The sequence below is a fragment of the Equus asinus genome, chromosome 21, assembly GCF_041296235.1.
Source record: "Equus asinus isolate D_3611 breed Donkey chromosome 21, EquAss-T2T_v2, whole genome shotgun sequence".
Taxonomy (NCBI): Eukaryota; Metazoa; Chordata; class Mammalia; order Perissodactyla; family Equidae; genus Equus; species Equus asinus.
In genome coordinates, this window is record NC_091810.1 from 84,993,200 (window position 1) to 85,018,936 (window position 25,737).

General features: G+C 35.7%; 1 protein-coding gene across 3 annotated transcripts in view; it reads right to left on the bottom strand.

Annotated features, from left to right (window-relative positions):
• The window catches only part of PIK3CB (phosphatidylinositol-4,5-bisphosphate 3-kinase catalytic subunit beta), a 169,642-nt gene that overhangs the window by 54,430 nt on the left and 89,475 nt on the right, over positions 1-25,737 (bottom strand). For all 3 annotated transcript variants that reach the window (XR_006517263.2, XM_014852000.3, XM_044754229.2), the window contains exons 8-11: positions 13,404-13,655; positions 11,876-11,972; positions 8,273-8,403; positions 6,093-6,143 (exon numbers count right to left, since the gene is read on the bottom strand). Coding sequence is in view for 2 of the 3 variants with exons in the window: in XM_014852000.3 (XP_014707486.2) it covers positions 6,093-6,143; positions 8,273-8,403; positions 11,876-11,972; positions 13,404-13,655 (531 nt within the window). In the remaining variant the exon portion in view is untranslated. The remainder of the gene's footprint in view (positions 1-6,092; positions 6,144-8,272; positions 8,404-11,875; positions 11,973-13,403; positions 13,656-25,737) is intronic.

Sequence of the window (25,737 nt, forward strand, 5' to 3'; positions counted from 1 at the left end):
CAACTATCAGAAATGTGGCAGGAAGCCCAAGAAAACACAGAATCATACATTCTTTTACAAAACCCAAAACAAACAGTAATGAAAAATTATATTGTACAGCATAACTGGTGTACTTATACACATGTTCAAATACTTGAAATAAAATAAGATAATGGAAGATAACAGTGGGAAGCAAAGAAAATTAACACCCATATTCTCTACTGTGTTTTTCTTTACATTTACCTTTTTCAAAATCATACACGTTAGAATATAAGAGTACTCACCAAAATAAAACAAAACATATATAACTTGCTATAAGCACATGAGAAATATACTATGGCTCCTTACCCTTCCCTATGGAAAGCACTGGAAAACGCATATGTCATAACCAAAGGGGCTGGAGACTCAGGCAGCATGTTAGCAGTGTGCTTGCCAAGGAAAGAATTAACTACATGTTGGCTAGGATAGGGACTTCACCAACACGCAGCTGGGAATGAGACAGCACAGGAAGTCAGGGCTCGTGGGACAGGGACTAAGAAGATGGTTACATGATTGGGAGATTGATTACAAATAGGAGATGAAGCAAATAAATATATTGAGGTTAATAGGAATCCAGATGTCTGTCAGAAAAGGGAATTAAAAATATGGAAAGGCAACGCTTAGAAAAAAATCCTGTGGTGGTGGATCCAAATTAGAGGCATTGATAAGAACTCATGGCTTTTAATAGAAAGATAGAGAAATCTATCTCTGGGGTTATATATGAGCATACCCAGTGCCTAGCTCTCAGATTCTGAATACTTTTCACAAATAAAAGGAATCTGGACTCCCTGCAGAAATGGTTGATTCCAAAGCTGGGGCAGGGAAAATGTTAGAGGAGCCTGGAACACTCTGTTGTACCAGCAAGAAGGAAATGCTCAAAGAATGATAGAGACATGTCAAAATGACAGGAGAGAGCTTGAATGGGCTGTCACTGGCCAAATCTGGGTCATTTTGAACATCAAAATAAATGATAGTAACCAATTATAAGTCATTCAATAAAACAGAAATCATGGGGGCTGGCCCCAGGGCCGAGTGGTTAAGTTCACGCCCTCCGCTGCCGGCAGCCCAGGGTTTCACTGGTTCGAATCCTGGGCGCGGACATGGCACTGCTCATCAAGCCACGCTGGGGCAGCGTCCCACATGCCACAACCAGAAGGACCCACAACGAAGAATATACAACTATGTACCGGGAGGCTTTGGGGAGAAAAAGGAAAAAATAAAATCTTTAAAAAAAAAAATAGAAATCATGAATCCATACAAGTTAAAAAAAAATGAGTTAAGTAAATAAATGAGGTAGTCAAGAAACCTCTACCCTATGGCATCAGCCAACTAATAAATCCAACAGGAAAAACAAATTTGAAAATCAGCACTTAGCAAACTATTGTAATAATACTGATTCAGGCAAGATGGATTAATAAATATTAGAACAAGTGGGTGAAAGTTTGACGTAAAATATCCTCCCATAAAATACTCATTAACTTTATAGTAGAAAAACCTAGTAGACACTATCCTAATCAAGTAATAACAATTAACATCAATAGTAATGAGACAAACTGACACAGCTCACCTCCTGATAAAATGCAGTAAGAACACTCCACCACTTCTACGGTATTCATGCTAAAAATGCATAGCTAGAATCTGATCATGACAAAACATTAGGCAAATCCAAATTGAGTGACATTCTACAAAGTAACTGGCCTATATTCTTAAAAGATGTGAAAGTCAAAGATAAGAAAAGACTGAGGAGCTGTTTTAGAACAAAGAAAACTAAAGACACATGGCAATGAAAGTAATCCTCAGTTGGATCCTGGACCTATAAAGGACATTATTGAGACAATTCGCTAAATTTGAATGTAATGTGTGGATTAGACAATAGAAGTGTATCAATATTATTTCCCTGATTTTTATGAATGGATTCTGGTTAAGTGTGGGAATGTCCTTGTTTTTAAGAGATACATACTGAAGAATTAAGGGGTAAAAGGGCATGATGTATACCACTTAAACTCAAATGATTCAGAAAAAAATGCATACACACACACATAAATTGATAAAACAAATGTGGTAAAATGTCAACAGTTGGGGAAGCTGAAAGAAGGCCATATGGGAATTCTTTGTACTCTTCTCGCAAGTTTTCAGTAACTTTGAAGTACTTTTTTAAACGTTTGATATTTCCTTTCCCTAAAACTGAAGGCTGTCAAGATTCTGAATCATTCTACTAAGAAAACATTCTAGGTAGATCCCTAGAAACTCTGCACTAAAGACTGCATTCTCCTCTGCATTCTCCAAAGCCAGCCATGAAGATTTTGTGCCTGAGATTCTGCAGTATGAAAATAAGACAAACTTTATTTACAACACAGATGTTTTAGATTAGAGCAGCATTTTTCAGCCTCGGTGCTATCGATATTTTGTTGTAGGAGGATGTTCTTGTGCATTGTAGAGAGTTGAGCAGCAGCCCTGAGCTCTACTCAATAGATACCAAAAGCACCCTCCCCTGAGTTGTGACAACCAAGAAAATCTCTAGACACTTTGCTAAGTGAACTCAGTCACAACAAGATAAAATAATGTATGATTCCATTTATGAGGTATTGTTAAATTCATAGAGACAGAAATTAGAATAGTGGATGTCAAGGGCTGAGGGAAGGGGAAAATGGGGAATTGTTTAATGGATGTAGAGTCTCAGTTTTGCAAGATAAAAAAGTTCTGAAGATCAGTTGCACTTAATGTGTTAAGGATATTCACAATATACTTAGTGTACTTTAAGTGTACACTGACCTGTACACTTAAAAATGATGGTAAATTTTATGTTATGTGTATTTTACTACAATTAAGTTTTTTTTTTAATTCCAAGAGCAGATTTAAGTCCCTTAGTAAGATGATGGTAAAGTTGCCTGAGGAATTGTATGTGCACATAATATATATATATATACATAATATATCTTTAATATATATACCTATAAATGTACACACACACACACAAACAAGTCAACTTACCATGATCTTATTAAGGAATGTAACCTGCTCTTGGCATGTACATGAATAGTGGACTATAACAGTGGAATGAGAACAAGTTCTCTTCATTCCTCTCATTCAAAAGAAACAAGTGTCAGAAAAGATATATCTTTTAAAAAATACTAATCAGTAACAGCTCTGGAAAAGAGAAAGAGTATCTAACACAGGAATCCTTCAATGAAAGAAAGCAGATAGAACCAGGGATCAGATCTGCTAAGATCCATGTAGTAGTAAGAAACACAGCTCTAGGGGAACACAGCTCAGAATCAAAGGATACAAGAGGTGAGAGGAGGCCAGGGAGAATTATCAGGAAGATCATCAAGGGATCAGCAGGTGGAGCAGCGGCTTTGATCAGGCATGCCCCTTCCTCTGTGCTGAGCTGAAACAGCAACGGCACTGACCCCAGACTGAAGTGAGGAGCATGGGTACTGAGACCTAGGGAACCACTTAATCCCAGAAGGTATAGAAATCTTCACATACAGGAGACCCCAGCAGTCAACACAGTCTACTCTAACTCCTACAGTTACTGAAAGTAGCTTACAGGGAATAGGCAGACAACCAGAGAGTCAGAAATATAAAAAGAGCTCAACTAAGAATCATCAAACATTTGAGAAAAACCAATATGAAGAAAGACAGATGCCAAAAGAAGCAAGACCACTTTAAAAACAAGATTATTTAATTCCTCAGAGAGAACTAAGGTGACTTTATAGTCACAAAAAAGAAATAATCAGAAATCTTTTAAAAGATTACTGAAATTTGAAAAGCAAACAAACCCGAACCTGACTAGTAACAAGGGAATGCAGGTTAAAGTTATGTGACACCATTTTCTTATCCACCGGATTGACATATTAAAAGGGTTGGCAGAAATGCAAAAATATAGGAACTCTTCCACAATGTGGGCAGGGTTGTAAATTTTACATCTTTCAGGCTATGCAATTTGGCAAAATTCTTATGAAAAAGGCACATATCTTTTGATCTAATAATTTCATTTCTAGGAATACATCCTACAAAATACACAAATGTAAAAGGAAGAATGTACAAAATATTCATTGCAACACTGTTTTAGTAGAGAATATTTGGACATAAGCAAAACATCCATGAGTAGGAGTATGTATGTTTAATAACTAATGGTTACTAATAATTAATCCCATGGAATGTTAAGAAGGCTTTAAAAAGAGAGAAGTGGACCTCTTCATGAAGACACGACAAGATCCACAAAATGCATTAAAAGAAAAAGGGAAAAATTATGTACATAAAGATCTCATTTATTTAAAAAAAGGACATACATATTTACACATAAAGGTATCTAAGTGCATATATAGTATTAAGTTGGATAGCTTGTAGCTATCTATTAGCTAGCTATTTACACAGCTATCTCTGAGGAGGAAAGCAGGTGGGGATTACAGAAAAAAAACTTTCATTTTTGGTTTCACAATTCATTAATTGTACTATGTGCCCAATGGAAAAAAAAAAAAAAAAAAGTAGGGCCAACCCCAGTGGCCTAATGGTTAAGTTTAGCGCCACCCCACTTCAGCGGCCTGGGCGCAGACCTACACTGCTCTGCTGGCAGTCATGCTGTGCTGGTGGCCCACATACTAAAAAATAGAGGAAGATAAGCATGGATGTTAGCTCAGGGTAAATCTTCCTCAGCAAAAACAAAAGTACATCAAACCTGGGTAACAATACTGCATCCTCAGCAAGGAGAAAACCCTGTAATCTAGTAGTGGATTCCAGTAGAAATAGTAAAACTTAATTTATGTTTCTGATGTTCAACAAGCAATATTAAGACTAATAAAAGGTAACTAAAAAGAGGCATTAGAATGAAGATATCCCTATATAACTGTTACCTCTTAAACTTAAACTATATGATCTGTTTCACTAATTGCCTGACAAGCTGATAAGTGTATAGTCGTTATAAACTTCTTTTGTTTCATTAAAGAGAACCACTCAAAGTATTTGTAGTAGCAGATGACTTGCCCTGCGGGGCTATGGAAGTTTCTGAGAACTCTAATGGCAAAGCAGAAGAACAGACTAGGCCAGGCATTTCTGAACTAGCCCACGTGAAACAGTGCTGTGATTTTGTGCAAACGACAAAAACATATACATCATCTCCATCGTGCCTCCTGGCCCCTATATAATTACCATTCTATGTAGAATGGCTTTACTGAAGACACTTAAAAGTTGTAAACTGATGACACAAAGAGAGAATATCAGATTAGAACTCAGCAACGTTTTAAACTAGAAAAAATTTTAAATTAAAAAGTATAGATAGTAGAAATAATATATATATTGCAAGCAAGGTAAATAAAGTAACTATTTTGTAGTCTCTGGGCAGAAACAATGGGAACAGTGTGAGTGGCAGAGACTGCTGTTTCTCCCTGAATATGCATTCTCCTCCTCTTGCTTTAGTAACTAGAATCTCTTACTCTTAGCCAAGCACATGACTGCCCAGCTAAAGACTACAATTCCCAGGCTCACTTGTTGTTAGGTATGGCCATGTGACTAAGTTCTGGCTAACGATATGTGACAGAAATGAGACACATTAATGATATTCTCAAAAAGAATGTGTGTGGTCTCTAGTCGTGCTTTTCCTGTTCCTGCTGGCTGGGATGGAGCAATGTAGGAAGCTCAAGTGCCAATATTAAACCATGAGATAGACACTACATGTTAAACATGGCAAAGCACCAAGATGGAAGAAACCTGGGTCCCCACCACTGAGAAGCCTGGCCTGATTATATCTGCTGTTACATGAGAGAAATAAATAAAATTAGAGCTTCCTCCTTCAACTGAATAACAACAGTTAATCTATGAGGTGTCTAACATCTCTTACACACTAGCTATTGAACTCATGCCTGTATCAGAAAACGGCTTACCACTGAACACACACCACCTACACACAGCTGCTACTTAACAAAACATTAGTATGTACATATGCACACTCACCGACTGTTCTTGCATATGACTATGGTCTTCTGAAAGTTCATTACCATAAACGAGATGAAGGTAACTAATAATGAGCACAACTTTATAATAAGAAAGGGCCATTTTAAAACCTTGATACTTACTGATACATTAGCACTATCACTGCTTGCAATCTCAGCTGCCTTTTCGATAATCTGTTTAAAAAAAATTTTTTAATTAAATTTTGGCCGCATATTTGTAAAATTTTAAGTGTAAATCACTACACTTGTACTTAGACTACAAGGAAGTAATATGGTCTGTCATTTCCACTCTTTATAATGTAAACATGAATTTCTAATGCAAAACAATATTATGCAGTGATTCCCAATGTTCACACTCTTGACCACTGGTAAACCATGGTATTACTAAAAGGGACTGTGATTCATAGGATGCACTAAGACTGTCTGTACATAGAACAAGTAGTGGCTAGCACATGTACATGAAAAAAGTATTTTAATATAGATAAATGTATTCTGGTTAAGAAAATGCAGCTATGTAAGAGTTACTAAAAATAGAATGTTTTTGTCATTTGTCATTATGTTTTTTTCTGAATTAACAGATATCAAAAGTAGAAGGAATGTCAAGAGAGAGCCTAAAAATATTTTTAAAATTCATTAAGTTCAAAAGGGACTCTGATTCTTGAAAAGAATGAAGCAAATTCTTGAATAATTAAGCAATAACCATTAAAATTGATTTGAAAAGCAAAATGTTTGCAAGTGAGTACAACAAAAAAAGTTACATTAAATAAAACGAATGAGAAATTTCACTCTATATCTGTATTATTTGATTTGTTTTTACAAAGATAATATATAAATTGTACAATTAAAGGAAAATGACTAAGTATAAACATATTTATACATATTTAAAGACTAAAATCTCCATCCCAAGTTGATCTTCAAAGACAGACTCTCCAAAGGATTTTATAAAGGCAAAAGGAAAGTTTAGTGACCATTGTAGATTAAGCAAAGCTGAAATAAAACATTTTAAAGAAACTGGACTTTTCTTGAAGTATTAGATTGAAATACTTATAATTTCACAGTATGTTATATTATAAAAATACCTCAAAAAGCATCTCATTTGATCCAAAATGAACTATACCTGATTGTTGACATAATTAAACACAAAAATAGTCAGAGCTAGAACTATTAAATGTATCACAGATAGCTACGCATCATGGAAAACTTTTATTCTAAGGAAGAAAGCCACGGCATAAATGTAATTGATGAATCAAAAGGTACATTTTTCTACTCAATGTACACTAAAGTATACGGCTCCTGACATATTTGAGATTTCTATTGTAATAATCACAAAATTTAATTTGGTTGTATATTATTGATCAGAAAAACAATTTAGAAGAACTTTAAACAAAAAGCTACTTCTTAGGTGAGTAAAATTCAATTAAAATGAAAGTAAAGGAAGAAACATTGAGTCACATAAATTTAATTTACATACAACCTTAAAAATCTACTCTATACAGGTCTGGTAGTGCTGAACGTTAAAATACAATTAAGTGAACAGGTAGATTAATTTAAATATTACTTAGTATAATACCAAATTTTAAAGCTAGCTTGTTCTCAAATGGATTAAAGAAATAAAAGAAACTTCTTGTTTATTATCTGAGAATTTGCCCAAAGATTTCCTCACAAAAATCAGTATCAATCACAGCAGAAACAAAGATGCCAAAAATGAAGATACACAACGCTTAGCCCTCTTAGCATGTAAATTATCAAAGCCCTATTTTCAGCCCCTAACAGATACTCTCCTCATTCCCAAGACAGGTAGTTTGTATACTAAGGGAATGTGTTTTACAAACAAAAGTCCTTGCTGTAGATTCTACAAAAATAACAGTACCTTAGGAAGTCATACTAATATTAATATTCAACAAAAATCATCTTCGAATACCAGCTCTAACACAGCAGTGATTATGTCTTTAGTCTCTGAACCAACATGCTGGGCATGTTTTACTGTATCCACATGTTCAGAGTTACATATGAATGCGTGTATAGCCCTTTTAAGTTGAAAAGGACCCTCAGAGAACAACTATGATGTCCTCATTTTATAAATGAGAAACCTGAACTCCAGAGATGCCATGTCTCCCCTGGTCAGAGACAAAGCCAGGACTAAACAGAGTTGGCTCCCTGTTCAGTGATCTTTCCAGTGAACCCAGCTGTCAATGTATTTGACATTTTGAAAGAGAAATAGAGAGCTTAAACTATAAACACAGAGCCAGAAACTAATAATTCAATTATTTCATGCATAATGGCCCTTTAAATAATCAGCTTACCTTATCGAAGGGAGGGTAATAATAAGGTTGTTTTTTATTCTCTGGGAATTTGATATGCAAAGCTGTTGCATTTTCAGTATATGGATTTGTTTGAACAGTTCCCATTGGATTCAACATTTCTTCAAGTTCATCTAAAAAATGCAAATAATTTTGATGCTTAAGAAAATGTTTTTGAAACTTAACTAAGAAATTTAATGTACTCCAACCACAAAAATTACTTAAAAAGTGTGTCATCTAAGGAAGTTTAGTAGACATTTATATCAGTAAGCCTTGAATTTTCTGTTAATGCTTGGCACAAAATTTGAATATGAGTTTATATACATCTTTGCAACTAGAAAGTTAACAAAAATTAATGGCTACCTCACCTCTTTAAATCTGTTACGTATTCTCAATCTTGGAAAAAACTTAATTGGAACTGCTCTCCCTCCATCAAAATTAGGTGGCCCATAGAAAATGTTATTATTTCATTACTGTACAGTCATGCACCACATAACGACATTTGGGTTAATGACGGACCACATATATGATGATGGTCCCCTAATATTAGGACCATACAGGGGCCAGCCTGCTGGCATAGTGGTTAAGTTCACATGCTCTTCTTTAGCAGACCGGAGTTCATAGGTGCAGATCTTAGGCGTGGACCTACACACCGCTCATCAGGCCATGCTGTAGCAGCATCCCACATACAAGAAACAGAGGAAGATTGGCACAGATGTTAGCTCAGGGCCAATCTTCCTCACAAAAAAATTTAGTATATATAGTGTGTAGTAGGCTACACTACTATAGTTCACACAACAAAATCACCCAAGAATGCATTTCTCAGAACGTACCCCAGCGTTAAGTGACACATCACCATATATAGATTTCTTAATCACATGTAATCTGATTTCCACGGTCATCACAATACCCAAACTGATATGTTGACAATCATCAATGACACTCCTTTTAATAAATCTAATGTTGTTAATGTTCCTTTATTATCCCGTAGCTGCTGATACAGTTAACCTTTTCTGGTAATTTCTGTAACCTTCTCTGGTAGTTTCTGTAACACTCTATTCAAGTGGAACTCCTTTAATCTCGCCAACTGCTTCTCTCTTCAGTGCCCTCCCTCTTCTTCTCTACCACTCGAAACATGGTCCATTCATAGGACTGTGCACGGGAATCTAAAAATTTCAATGTTGTCGTAAAACCCTGGAGCTCATATAACTTTCTCATTTCACAGATAAGTAAACTGTGAAGAGACATAAACTCAAGAAGAGAGAACAGTTAGCATTACAATCTCAAGTCTGCCCTCTCCAAACTAAATTCTCTTTCCCTTTACTGATTTTTAGCACAGCTGCTCTCTCTGTACTTCCTGAGGAAATAAAAGACAAGAGTCCATTCGGTCTAGGTTTAACGTCCAGATAGTATGCGCACTCATAATTATCTCCCAAAGCTAGAAAATCTTTACAAAGTATTTACAAGTTTCAGCTCCATAATTAATCCTTTGCTGCTCTTGTTTAATATTCTCACATCTCACAGATTCCATTTTCACCTGAACAGAAGCAATTCTCCTAATTTATACACCTCTAAGGCTGATATCTCAGCAAATTATAATCCTATACTTGCTATCCAATAGCATTATACTTATTTGTCCTTCAAATGTAACCTACCTGAAGTCAAATGTTAGCATTTTTGTATTCCTATCAGCCCCAAACATGTAAAGGTAATCTTGGTTAAAAGTGACCACAAATAAAGACACTTTTGGAGAGTACAAATTGGTACAATCTCTATTGGAGAGCAATTTGTGATTACTGATCAAAATTAAAACTGTATGTATTCAGGGGCTGGCCCCGTGGCCGAGTGGTTAAGTTCGTGCGCTCCGCTGCAGGCGGCCCAGTGTTTCGTTGGTTCGAATCCTGGGCGCGGACATGGCACTGCTCATCAAACCACGCTGAGGCAGCGTCCCACATACCACAACTAGAGGAACCCACAACGAGAAATATACAACTATGTACTAAAGGAAAAAATAAAAATCTTAAAAAAAAAAAAAAACTGTATGTATTCTTAGACTCAATAAATCCACCTCTGGAAATTTATCTTAGATATATACCCACACATAAGCGAGGTTATTCATTATAACACTGTTTATAACATCAAAAGATAACTCTGCTTTAAGCAGCAGCAGTAAGACTCTATGTAGATAGACAAGGTTAAAAGTGCAAAGAGCAGAACATGGCACAAAACGTGGTATTTTGCGGAAGAATAGGGAGAAAAACAGAAATCTACATTTGTATTTCCTACCGTATACATGAAGAATTCTGGAAAGATACAAAAGCAACCAATAAAAGTGGTTACATATCTTTTAATGATGACATAGGGACTCTAGATTATAGAGTAGTTCCTTTGTTTCTGGCTTGATCCTATTGAGATAAATATGATAATTCTAGAGTTGACACATGCAGGGCAAATGTGTTCATTTATTATTTTTCATCTTACATTTTGTTAAAGACTAAGTCAGGTTCATGGCATGCCAAGTGAATACCACCAAAAATTTTTCTAAAAATACAAGTCAAGTTGCTTGGTGTTGTGGAAAACATGTGTGAATCTAAATTAAGATTTTCAAAAAAGTATACTGGTGAAATGCATAATTTTTACTCAGTAAAACGACAGTTCCTCTTAAGAAATGTGTAAATGCACACTGCTCTTCTATATTTGGAGAATAATGTGATTAGTGAAAATTATTGGAGGTATATGCAGGAAAGGGTAGGAATAAAACAATATACACACACACAAAGTATTAGAATGTGAGGAGTTTATAAATATGTTCACGGATAACTGATTATCCAAGAACACTTTCTCATGTAGCAACCACTAACAGATGAACATTTTCAAACGCCTGTCACCCACAAAATAATTTAAAAATGCAAGTACACAATTTTACTAACCAACCAACCATGAAGACAGAAAAAAAAGAAAACAACTATTATAACGCACAGTTTACACTAAAATTTCCAACATTTGGGAAAGCAATATGTGATAATGGAATGAGTCAAGCAGTTTTCTGTACAAATCTTAAGCTTGAACCAATTATATAACAATGACTAATTTCTTATCTCTGAGCTTCACTTTCCTCATTTGTAAAATGGGGATAAAACCATCTCCCCCTGAGTGTACTCTGATTAGTATTTGAGAAATATAGCATGTGGATGTTGCTCCTCTTAGCTCAAATTTCAGGCTAAAGTCAACTAAAGAACAAGTGTTTTGTCTATTCCTCCCACAGTGGTGCATGTTCATTCTATTAGTGTAGAAATTTAGTACAATTAGGAGCAATACAGGTTGTTATAAAGAAGACATTATTTCTTAGGAAAATTTCTCAAAAACCTATAAAAACAAAATGTTTAAAGAGAGAACACATGCACTGACATAACAAATATACTCAAATACAAATCACTTTTGAATACATTACAGTATTCATGGAAACCTGTTTTAGAATAAACAATAAAGACAAGAAATAATGGTTTCTTTACTAAATGGAAAAAAGAGTGAGTCATAAAGAAACATTAGCTACTCCACATGCCAAAAGTTACTCTTTAACACTAAGGATTCAGATGTAATTCTTACCAGGAAATGAAGACCAGCTGTGCAATATTACGTCTCCAGATCTCAATTGTCCTTTAAAGTCAAAAACCATCGTATTTACCCATGCTACTGGATAATGCTGTTGAAAAAGATAACATTGCACAAATATGTTAAGAATGAACTTTAAGGTGTGAACATGTACATGCTTTGTGTTCAATAATGTTAGTTCTACAAATTTCTACAGTTCTAGATGATTCCCAAAACACCAGTGAAAATAAAAAGATATCCATAGGGAAATGTTCAACATCTTTATAATGATTCCAGAAAACCCAAAAGTCAATTAATGTCTCACAATAAAATAGTATATCCAAAAAACAGAATTGTATAGCCATTGACAACAGTGAGGAATTTTTAATGATTCAAGAAAATATGTGTGATATAATGTCAGGTTGTATGTTTTATAAGCTTTCAAAGCATACAAATCTTAACATAAGAGAAGGCCAAGTCTTCAGGTATTACAGAATTTATTTCTATTTCTAAAAAGGAAGCACCAAGCTAATGGGACTTTTATGTAGACGCTCAGACACTCAGACTAATTAACTTGGTCACAGTTTATCAAAAAACCTTATAAATACTCGAATGCTTTGAGTAAAATTCTGTATCAGTGGAAGAAAAACACTAAGGAAGCAACTCTTCTGTGACTTTTTAGACATTAAAATTTATTTTTTTAAAAAACCTATGATAATTACCAGAGGAAATGCTTTCATTCTCATGTTAAGAATGAAAGAATACAAATTCACATAGATAAATATAGTAACCAATTTTTCTTAAACGTATAAAACTCATGTCCCCATCCCTTAAAAAAACTTTTTATAAACTAAGAAGAAAATGAAAAAGACTAGACTAAAAATATAAAATGGAAGACGAGAATATCAGAAAAGATCCACCGTCTTTTATCCACATTTTCAAAATCCAAGAAACTCTGAAAATTAAAGTTTTTTTCGTAACTCATTTGACAGTAAAACATGGACAGAAATAACATGAAGCTAATTAACAGTCATTTGTCTCATTTATTTTGAATTTCCATGTATTTCACTGGTAGATATTGATGTGTTTGACTACAGATTTGTGTCCCAGACCCTCCAAGGTGTGTTGAGTGAGAAATCAATGACCTTTCTAAAATGTCCAAAATTCTGAATTTTGAAACATATCTGGCACGTGGAATTTTCATGAAGGGACTGTGGACCTGTACATATCCGGCACCTGGAATTTTTGTGAAGGGACTATAGATCTGTAATTTTTTAAATCTCCTCATTCTTTTTTAACTATATATGCTAAAAAGTATTACATTTATAACACTTATAGTATATTTACTAAAATAAATTTGCCAAAAGAAGAAACGAATGAACAGGACATAAAAATGGAGATTTATTGTCTTTTTGAAATCAGTTCTTAGGGACCAAAGTTATATGATTTAATTTTACTTCTATTATTCAATTTTTTCAAAGGGTCTTAAAATTATTCCATTATAAAAATTTTTTCAGATGTTAGTATATAAGTATATAATTACCACTTTCCCAGATTTCCTGATGGTCTGATATTTAGAGGGATTAATAGTTTTAGTTGATTTCTTTGTTTTCACTTTATCCAAAACTGCATAAACTGCAAAACATAATCGAGCCATTCGTGGCAGGTCACAAGTATTAATATCAAATTCCAGTGGTTCATTCCAAATGTGATCATTTTTCCCTGATATCTCTGAGCTTACGATGGTTTTACACAGAAGTTCAGTACCATGAAAAAGGCCAGCTCTGACGTGAACCTGTAACGAGAGAGACAAAAACAAACACAGAATCATGAATATTGCACCACTGAAACACCTCTATTTTGGAGAATGAAGAAACATATACTGGGAGAAGCACACCAACTCTAAAAAAGCCTACCTGTCCACAGAACCATCAGACTGAAATTAATCAGTAAATTATTCACATTTTAAACTGTTAGCTTAACCTATTTTTCACTTACTGCGTAGGCCATCTAAAAAATACCAGGGGTCTCAATGGTATAAATGGGTCTAAAGAAACCAAAACTATAAGTATAAAAACTACTATCATATGCTTGCTTCCACTGACTTCATTTACTCGGGGCCTTGTCTTACTCTTCTGTATAGTTGAGAAAGCAGATGCAGACAAAATGTCTCCAAAGTCTCTCTCTACTTCTTAATAATTTATGAATTTGTCATTATAAGCCTAGAGCCAACTAAAGCTATTCTAGCCATAGTTACGATTATGCTACAAATCGCTGTCTTTCATTTTTTCCTAAAGACTCAGGTCCAGAGTGAAGCAAGACATATGTAAAATGTCCCAGAAAATTTTACTCAGTCATTTATATAGTTTTTTTAAAAGACATGACTAATTATCTCCAATTTAAAAATGAGCAGTAAAAGTAGAACTAAAAACAGTACTAAAGCACAGAAACTAACTCAATGACATACTTTAAGGTAAAAGCATTTTAAGGTAAAAGGTTTTTATATTGATTTATTCAGATGTGACATTAGTCAACCAGTCACATCTGAATTAGAATTAGAATTCTAAAACTACAGTTAGAACTCTGAATTAGAATTAGAATCAGAGCACACAGTAGTACTCAATAAATATTTACTGAACGAATGAATACAAATGTGCAATTACTAGGTTTGTCTTTCTTTAATTTAAAAAAGCTTATCAAGGGGCTGGCCCCGTGGCCGAGTGGTTAAGTTCGCGCGCTCCGCTGCAGGCGGCCCAGTGTTTCGTTAGTTCGAATCCTGGGCGCGGACATGGCACTGCTCATCAGACCACGCTGAGGCAGCGTCCCACATGCCACAACTAGAAGAACCCACAACGAAGAATACACAACTATGTACCGGGGGGCTTTGGGGAGAAAAAGTAAAAAATAAAAGCTTATCAACAAAAATTTTGACTTGTTAAAAGAGTGACTATCCTAATTTTGAAAATGAAGCTAAACCCAAGAATCTCTTATCCAAAGATATTAAAACACAGTAAATTGTAATACAAAATTTTAAATATTGATACCATTAATTTTTTAAATTATTATAAATATTCATAATATATTACAATTATATGAGTTTAAAACCTATTAAGATAATTTAAATGATGTTATACTGGCATAAAAAGAACTACAGGCTAGTAAACTAAACACTTCATAATATAACAGGGCAAGGATGGCTTACTTTAATAAATAGTATTCAGTAATCTAACTCCTGCAAAATAAACATAGATGGATTAAAGGGTTAAATATTTCAAAATCATTAAAAAGATAATTAAAAAGAAAAATTATTAAAAAGCTGTCAGAATAACTACTGAAGCCAAGTGATGGGTTCATAGAAGTTGATTATATTATCTCTCTACTTTTGTGTATGTTTGAAATTTTCCTTTAAAAAAATTTTAAGGGGCCAGCCCCATGGCCGAGTGGTTAAGCTCGTGCACTCCACTACGGTGGCCCAGGGTTTTGCTGGTTCGGATCCTGGGTGCGGATATGGCACCACTTATCAAGCCATGCTCAGGTGGCATCCCACATGCCACAACCAGAAGGACCCACAACTAAAAAAAAAGATCTACAACTATGTACTGTGGGGCTTTGGGGAGAAAAAGGAAAAATAAAATCTTTAAAAAAAATGAAGCTAAAAGAAGAAAATTGATTACTTCAAATACATATCGATTATTTAACACAGTAAAGTAAGTAATAGGGATTACACAGGATTACTAAAAATACAGTAAACTCTCATGCCACCAGGAATTTTTATCTGAACACAGAACTGATTCCATTCAACTTCACAACAAAAAGGGCATTCCTTCTAGTCAGGGTTCCTGGTTCCACCTTGTTCCAACTTTCCAAGTACTTAGACCTTGCTCCTTTGCTCCTCTGCACTGGGGAAAAAATCTCTCTCCCCAGCAGGTTATAAACCTATGCAAGTCTCTCCCATATAAAACTCAAACAAAACTCTTCCTTAGAAACTAACTAACTATAATCACCTATTTTCTCTACCACAACGAGAATGGTACCAGCATCTACTTAGATACTCTATGTCTCTTACTTTCAATGTATCATGAAACCTACACTGTATAAAAGGGGAAAATTATTTATGATATAATCAAATAAAACATGAAATAAAATATTATATATACTCATCAAAAGCATATTCACATGTTGAGTGTGTAAAGAAAAGAATACAAATAAAAGTAGTAGGATAGCAAGAATATTGGTGATTTGTCATTGTCTTAAGTGATCTTGGATTTTATTTTATAATGTTATCTTTAAAATATTTAATAATTAATATTCTACAAAGCATCACATAAAATAGCTGGATGATCTAAATTTAAGATCCTATAAACAGATATACGACCAAATGCCCACAATCAACCCAAAACTCATTCAAAGTAACAAAAGTAAGAAGGAAACGGAAATTTTTTTTTGGTATTCCTTTTTAAAAACAATCATTTAGGTTTGTCTTCCCATTTTTAAACAAACAGTTTCAAGATTGAATAGCCATAGCCTAGGCAACTTTTGTTTAAGTCCATGTCTCTAAACCACTTTAAATGATATTTCCTTGTGTTCACAGAAATTAGGCAAAAAGTCTGGGGACTTTCATTTTTAGTTTGTAAAGAAGATGATAAGGATAATTACAAAGATGGACTTACATATAACAGCACATTTAGGAAATCTTTGTATCTATCTTTATGCTATACCCAAAGTATCTAAACTATGAGCAACCAACAATACTAGTATTTATAACAGCCAAGACAGAATAAGAGAAAGCATATTGATACACAATTGTTTATTTTCATAATTACTTTATTCTCTAAAGAAAATTTCAGTTGCCTGTAAGAACTATAAAACAATTATTTTCTCAGCAATTAAGAAATAGCCCCATCAGGAAATGCTCAATAAATGGCATTTAGTGTTAGTAAAATTAAATGGAAGGTAGGAAGAAAGAGCGCAAAACCCAGATTTCCAAGTCTTCTTTTCCTTCCTAATATATCTCAGGAAGACTGAGCATCAGTTTGAAAACACACTACAGATGGGAGTTTTAATTTATCAGGAGGTTAGGAAAGGTTCGCCCCCATTGTACCAAATCTTATCTTAAAAGGAGTTCAACAGGATAGCGATATTAGCATCACGGCAGAGTGAGTTGTTCCCTTTGTCTCTCTCCTCTAAGTTCCAACCAGTCTGACATCTATGGACCAACAAAGGACTCCCTGAACAGCACACGAGAACGCCTGAGGGATCCATGCCTCAATATATCTAAAGGTTGGTGGACTGGATCTCTAGGAGGCAGTGGAACTAGGAGACCAGCTCCCTCTCCCTCCTCCGGAAGTGGCGATCCAAAATGGGGATCCTCATACTAGCACACACGCCAGCAACCACAGGATGCAAAGGCACTTATTTATGGCTTGGCCCCTGCCCCTCCTCAGCATGGCAAGTGCCACACATGTCCTCAGGCTTCAGGACACACACAGAGCAGTGCCAGCAACCCAGCCCCCTTCTACTGCCCTGGCAGTGGCGCTGGTCTTTCCAGCAGTGGGGACAGCAACCAAAACTCAGATATTCCCAGCAGGAACAGGGTGCCCTGACTTGCGGTCTCACAAAGCACACTGGCCAGACGCTACAGGACCAGCAACAACATTTGTGGCTTAGTCCCTACCCTAGCAGTGGCAGGTGGCACCTGTGACCTGAGGCTTCAGAAATCAGAGCAGAACCTGTGGCCTAGCCCTCAGCAGCAGCAGCCCGAACAACAGCTCTACCAGTACAAGAACCCAGGCCCCTGGCAGCAACAGCATACACAAAAATTAACTCAAAATGGATTACAGACTTGAAGGTAAGACTCGAAACCATAAAACTCCTTCAAGAAACACAGGCAGCATGCTCTTTGACGTTGGTCTTAGCAGTAGCTTTTCAAATACCATGTCTACTCAAGGCAAGAGAAACAAAAGAAAAAATAAACAATGAGACCACATCAGACTAAAAAGCTTCTGCACAGCAAAGGAAACCATCAACAACACAAAAAATAACTCACCAACTGGGAGAAAATATTTGCAAATCATATACCTAACAAGGGGTTAATTTCCAAAATATATAAAGAATTCATACAACTCAACAAGAAAAAAACAACTAACCCGATCAAAAGATGGGCAGAGGATATGAACAGACATTTTTCCAGAGCAGATATACAGATGGCCAACAGGCACATGAATCACTAATTGTGAGGGAAATGCAAATGAAAACTACACTGAGATATCACCTTACACCCATTAGAATGGCTATAATCATCAAGACAAAAAATAACAAATGTTGGAGAGGATGTGGAAAAAAGGGAACTGTCATACACTGCTAGTGGGAATGCTAACTGGTATAGCCACTATGGAAAACAGTATGAAGATTTCTCAAAATATTGAAAATAGAAATACCATACGACCCAAGTATCCCACTACTGGGTATCTATCCAAAGAACTTGAAGTCAACAATTCAAAGAGATTTATGTGCCCCTATGTTCATTGCAGCATTATTCACAAAAGCCAAGACATGGAAGCAACCCAAGTGCCCATCAACTGATGAATGGATAAAGAAGATGTGGTGTTTATATACAATAGAATACTACTCAGCCATAAAAAGTGACAAAGTTGTCCCATTTGCAACAACATGGATGGACCCTGAGGGTATTACGTTAAGTGAAATAAGCCAAACAGAGAAAGACAAACACGGTGCGATTTCACTCGTATGTAGAAGATACACACACGGACAAAGAGAACTGATTAGTGGTCACCAGAGGGTAAGGGAGTTGGAGGGTAGGCATAAGGGGTAAAGGGGCACATACACATGGTTACTGATAAATAACAATGTATAACTGAAATTTCACAATGTTATAAACGATTATGACCTCAATAAAATAAATAAATAAAAATAAAGTACTCAAAAAAAAAAAAGGTTCTGAGTTGGGCTTTGACACCTAATTTCCTTCTTGTTCAACAATACTGCCAAAATCCACTATACTTTGCCTTTGATGAACACAAAAAAGATCAGTAGCATGACTAGGCTGAAATTCCCATGGTTTCATCAAGTATCACTTTATAAAGTGGCAGATTTGTTCTGGCTTATGGGAGGAGTCATCTGCTACCTTTAACTAAGGACACAAAGATGTTAGGAGATAGTTACATTGAAATGTATTAATTCATTGCCCAAATATTTAATTAGTGTTCCAGGCATTGAGATAAAAAGATTAAGATACAGTTTCTTTCTTTCCTCAGGTTATAAATATTTTAAGAGGTTAGGAGTGCTGAGGCATACAACAAGACTATGAGGTGTTATGATTTATGACTAATAAGTGCATTATGGTATGTATGTGGGCTTGGAATTCTATGGGTTTATCCTCTTTGGGGTCTGCTGAGATTCTTAAATCTGTTCTATTTATGTCTTTTGCCTGCTTTGGAGAGGTTCCAGTAATAATTTCCTTAAACAGTTTTTATGAACTGTACTCTTTCTCTTTTCTTTCTGGGACTCAGATAACACAAATGTTAGATCTTCTGATATTGCTGCACAGGTATCTGAGGCTCTGTAGAGTTTTCTCTCCCCAATTTTTCTCTCTATTGTTCAAACTGGAAGTTTTTTATTGATTAATCTTCAAGTTCACCAACTCCTTCCTTTCTCATTATCATTCCACTAGTTCAGTTTTTTAATTAGTTATTATTTTTCAGCTCTAAATTTTCCACTTGGTTCCTCCTTATATTTTCTATTTCTTGCCTGAGACTTTCTATTTTGCCACTCCTTTCAATTATGTTTGCCCTTAATTGTTGGAACATTTTTAATAATAACTGCTTTGACACCTTTGTGAGATAATTTCAATATCTATGTCATCTCAGCATTGATATCTGTTGATTATCATTACATATGACTTGAGATTTTCCTAGTTCTTTATAAGCCAACTAATTTTGTATTGCATCCTAGACATTTTGACCATTATGGTATAAAATTCTGGGTCTTGTTTATATCCTACAGAGAACGTTAATATGTTTGTTTTAGGAGACAATGGTTAGGTTCAGGCTGCAAGTTCCAACAAGCCTTCTTGTACGCAGTGGTTCCAATACCGGTTCACTATTCAAATCCTCTGCAGGCCTATGTGGATTTGTCCTATGTGTGCACCATACAATGACCAGTCTGAGACTTGGGTGGTAGTCCACACCACAGTTCAGTTCTGAAAGTATGTAGGCAGTTAAAACTCAGATCCACATATGTACAGCTCAGGAAGAAACCTATAAGCATAAACAACTTTAAGGGGTTGTTTTCCTGAGCTCTTCCCACTCTGCAATCATCCACGTATGTCTGGTTGCCTGGGGCTCTTCTTTTCTTGTCACTCAGCCAGAAAGCTAAGGTTTTATTCACGTGCACTTCCTGCAACTATGCCAAACAGCAGAAGAACAGAAAGGGGGGTAGGGAGGAAGCCAAGGAGGATTTACCCCATTCTCTTGGAGCTACAACTCCCCTAACTTCCTAAGAGAGGAAGGTTCAACTCTCTACATTTTAGGTCTGTCCCCATTGCTCTTGCCACAGGACTTCTTAGAGACTGGGGCAAATGAGAACAGAGAAAATAACCACAAAAAAAAAAGTGGAGAGGGAGATCCTCATTCTCTTTGTGAGGTACAAGACCCCTTTCCCACAAAAGCTATAATTAGAAGGCATTTTGAGCTCTGACTACACTAATGCCATCTTCTAGTTTGGGGACAGCACTGAGTTCAGGCTACTGCTGAATATTAAGATGTACACCTGAAAAGTGAAATGCCACAAGGCTGGGAAAAGACTAACCAAGAAGCTGTATGCTACAGAAGTGTAAGCACTCTCACAGGATTGAAAGACAGTCAAGTGCCAGTCAGGCAGAGTAATGAATCTTCATTGACCACCTAGGCTTTTCATTACACACTCCAGAGAATTATGTGCCCTGTAAAATCTCTGGAACTGTAAAGATAATGGTTTCATTCCTGTAATTAGGTTATACTATGTGGTATAGTTGACTTTAAGGAAGGGAGATTGTCTTTCATGGGCCCGACCCATTGGTGAGCCCTTAAAAGGAACCAGGCTCTCTTTGCAAGAGATTCAAAGCATAAAGATTAGATGCTGGGGAAATCCTGTTTCCACATTTAAAAATGGAGAGAGCCACAGAGCCAGCTGCTGAAAAACGACTCTAGTAACTAAGAATAATCACCAGCAAACAGCCAGCAAGGAAATGAGAGCTTCAGTCCTACAACCGCAAGGAACTGAACTTCGCCAGTAACTTGAATCACCTTGGAAGTAGATTCTTCCCCAGAGCCTTCAGGAAGGAATGCAGCCCAACTAACACCTGGATTTCAATCTAGTAAGAGCATAAGCAGGAACCCAGCGAGACCATGCTCAGACTTCTGACCAAAGAAATGTGAGCTAATAAACAAATCTTGTTTTAAGCGCCTAGGTTTGTGGTAATTTGTTACACAGCAATAGAAAACTAATTTAAGGGGCTATTATGAACTTAAGGCCAATAAATTTAACAACTTAAAACAAATTCTTCAAAAGACAAAAATTACCAAACTTACACAAAAGAAACAGAAAATCCTTCTCTATATACATCCATTAAAGAAATTAAATATCTAATTAAAAACCTTCCCACAAAGGAAACTCCAAGCTCAGGTGGCTGAGAGTAAATACCACCAAACATTTAAGGAAGAAATAATACCAATCCTACATAAACTTGTTCAGAAAACTGAGAAGGGGAAGCCTTCTCAACTCAATTTATAAGGCCAACATTATTCCGATACCAAAATCAGCAAAAAACATTATATGTAAAGAAAAGTGCAGACCAATACTCCCCATGAGCATAGACACAAAAATCCATAACAAAATATTAATAAATTGAATCCAGCAAAATATAAAATATAAAAAGGCTGCTACATTTCAGGGAGCATATTTCAGAAACACAACATTGGTTTCCACTCTTGAAAATCAATCAAATTAACAGACAAAAAAATAAACACCATATGATCATCTCAATAAATAGAAAAAGCATTTGGCAAAGTGCACCTTTTTTATCCTTTTCAGAATAAAAACTCTCAGCAAAGTAGAAAGAAGATTTCTTGAATAAAGGGCATCTATGAAAAACCTACAGCTAACATTATAGTTAAAGTTGAAAGACTGAATGCTTTCTTTTCAGATTAAGAAGAAAACAATGATGTCTACTTTGATGGTTAATTTCATGTGTCAACTTAACTGGGCCTTGGGGTGTCCAGATATTCTGGGTGTTTTTCGATAAGATTAGCACTTGAACAGCAGACTGACTAAGGCTGAGTGCCCTCCCTAATGCAATCAGTTGAAGAACTGAACAGAACAAAAAGGCTGACCCACCTCAGATTAAGAAAGAATTCTTCCTGCCTGGATGTCTAACTGAGACATCAGCTCCTGCCTTCCATTCAAACTGAAACATCAGTTCTTCCTGGGTCTTGAGCCTGCTCACCTTCAACAGGAATTGCATAAAAGGCTTTCCTGGTTCTCAGGCTTTTAGACTTAGACTAGAACTAAGCTAACAGCTCTCCTGGGTCTCCAAGTTTACCAAGTAACCCTGCAGATCATGAGACTTCACCAACTCCATAATCATGTGGGCCAATTCTTTAAATAAACACACACACACACATCCTATTGGTTCTGTTTGTTTCTCTGGAGAATCCTGACTAATACATCTACACTCACCACTTCTATTTAACATCATACTGAAGCTCCTAGCCAGAAAAAGTTTAGAAGGAAAAAAGTAAAGCTGTCCCTCCTCCCCTACCTTTTTTGTTTTCTCAAATTTCTCTTTAATGTTGTACTGGAGCTCCTGTGTAGCAATTAAAAAGAATGAGGTGTGAAAAATAAACTCAAAATGGATCAAAGACTTGAAGGTAAGACTTGAAACCATAAAACTTCTAGATGAAAATATAGGCAGTACACTCTTTGATATCAGTATTAAAAGGATCTTTTTGAACACCATGTCTTATGGACAAGGGAAACAAAAGAAAAAATAAACAAGTGGGACTTCATCAGACTAAAGAGCTTCTATAAGGCAAGGGAAATCAGGATCATAATGAAAAGACAACCTACGAACTGGGAAAAAATAGTTGCAAATCATATATGTGACAAGGGGTTAATCTCCATAATATATAATATATAAAGACTCACACAACTCAACAACAAAAAAGTCAAACAACCCGATCAAAAGATGGGAAGAGGATATGAACAGACATTTCTCCAAAGAAGATATACAGATGGCCAACAGGCACATAAAAAGATGCTAAATATCACTGATCATCAGGGAAATGCTAAAATATCACCTTACACCCGTTAGAATGGCTAGAATTACCAAGACAAAAATTAACAAATGTAGGAAAGGTTGTGGAGAAAAGAGACCCATCATACACTGCTGGTGGGAATGCAAACTGATGCAGCCACTATGAAAAATAGTATGGAGATTACTCCAAAAATTAAAAATAGAAATACCATATGTCCTAGCTATCCCACTACTGGTTATCTATCCAAAGAACTTGAAATCAACAAGTCAAAGAGACTTATGCACCCCTACATTCACTGCAGCATTATTCACAATAGCCAAGATGTGGAAGCAACACAAGTGCCCACTGACTGATGATTGGATAAAGAAGATATGGTATATATATATACACAATGGAATACTACTCAGCCATAAACAAATGACAAAATTGTCATACCCACAACAACATGGATGGACCTTGAGGATATTATGCTAAGCAAAGTAACCCAGACAGAGAAAGATAAAAATTGTATGATTTTACACATATGTAGAAGATAAACAAACACATGGACAAACAGAACTATTTAGCGGTTACCAGGGGGAAGAGGGGTGCAGGGTGGGCATGAAGGGTGAAGGGGCGTAGCTATATGGTGACTGACAAATAATAACATACAACTGAGATTTCACAATGTTGTAAACTATCATAACCTCAATAAAAATAAAGAAAAAGAATGAGGTCTGGGAGTGGGCAAAATGGGTGACAGTAGTCAAAAGGTACAAACTTCTAGTTATAAAATAAATGTCATGGGGATATAATACACAGCATGGCGACTATAGCTAATACTGTACTGCATATTTGGAAGCTGCTAAGAGTACATGTGAAAAGTTCTCATCACAAGAAAAGAAATTCTGTAACTATATATAGTGACAGACGTTAACTAGACTTACTGAGGTGATCATTTCGCAAGATATACAAACATTGAATCATTATGTTGTACACCTGAAACTAGTACAAAGTTATATGTCAATTATACCTCAATAAAAAAAGAAAAAAGAATGAGGTGTATCTAAAGAAAGTTATGTCATATTAGCACTAACTTACTTAAATTCAACTATATAACCCCACTGGAAAAAGAAAAGAGTTGGGGAGGGACAGATACTTTAAATGGTGCATATCATTAAGCCTATTAGTCCTAGGAACATATAATCACAAATAATAGAATCAATCAGCTTGAAAAAGCTGACGGAAGTTGGCAAAATCTAAATAAAATGTCACTGAGAAAAAAATAATTTCTTCCGTCATCGACAAAGACATAAAGCATAATGCTCCAGAGAATAAAGCATATAGTGAAGGATTCTTTGGTCTTCTTCAGGAAGAAATTGAGTAATAACAAAAAGCTGCAGAGAAATAATAACTACAAAAGAATTAACTGATAAATTATCTACAGAAGGCAAATACAATAACCTACAAATGAGAAGAACAAGTAGAGATTCCAATTTTTACAATGTAAATTACACATCTAAATACACAAATCACTGATCAAAACCATACATACATTATACTCCATATTACTTGAGGGGAGATGTGCCTATATGCGATTTCTGCCTTTGGGAATACAATACACAAAGAACTCTACTGAATATTTACTAATCCAGAGAACAGTCCAAGACATATTATAAAATGAATATATCAAGTTGTAGAATAATGTATATAATGCCATCTCTTTTTGTTTCACAAACCAACCAATCAACAAAATAAACACAACCAAATCTCCTTCAACCCCCACATCCTATGTTCATAAACATTTGTATAAACATGGAGGTCACGGAGCCAGTCTAATGGCATAATGGTTAACTTTGTGTGCACCAACTGGGTGGCCTGGGGTTCACAGGTTTGGATCCTGGACACAGACCTATACACTGCTCATCAAGCCAGGCTGTGGTGGGAACCCATATACAAAATAGAGGAAGGCTGGCACAGATGTTAGCTCAGGGACAATCTTCCTCAAGCAAAAGGGGAAACACTGGCAACAGATGTTAGCTCAGGGACAATCTTCCTCACCAAAAGAAATAATAATAATAATAATAAAAATTAAAAACCTGAGGGTCCTTCACAAGGCTCACTGACCTTGAATTCCATATGATAGTAAAGAGACAGGGAGGAGAGATCAGTAACTTTTTCTTTAATCATGTTTGGACTTTTTTACCTGTTGCAACAATTATATTACACTTTTGCAACTGGAAAAAAATTAAGGAAAATTTACATTAAAGGGAAAAGTAGAATTATGACTAAACTAGAAAATAAAGGCTAATTGGCATAAACACACTCATTAAAAATTAAAATCTAGCTGAGAATATAAGAGCAAAAAGGCCCTTATTTTAATGAGAGCTAACCAAAGAATCTTTAATGTCCATTTACAAAAGCAAGCCATTGGTAATCTTTGGCAAGGTGCTCCTGAATACAACCTCATGCCAGCAAACATCTCAAACTAACTGAATCTCTTTTTTGGATCACAAAACTATTCACTTAATTTCCTGCCAAGCAAAATAGGGGAAAATGCATGCTTTACACTTTGAGACCAAATGC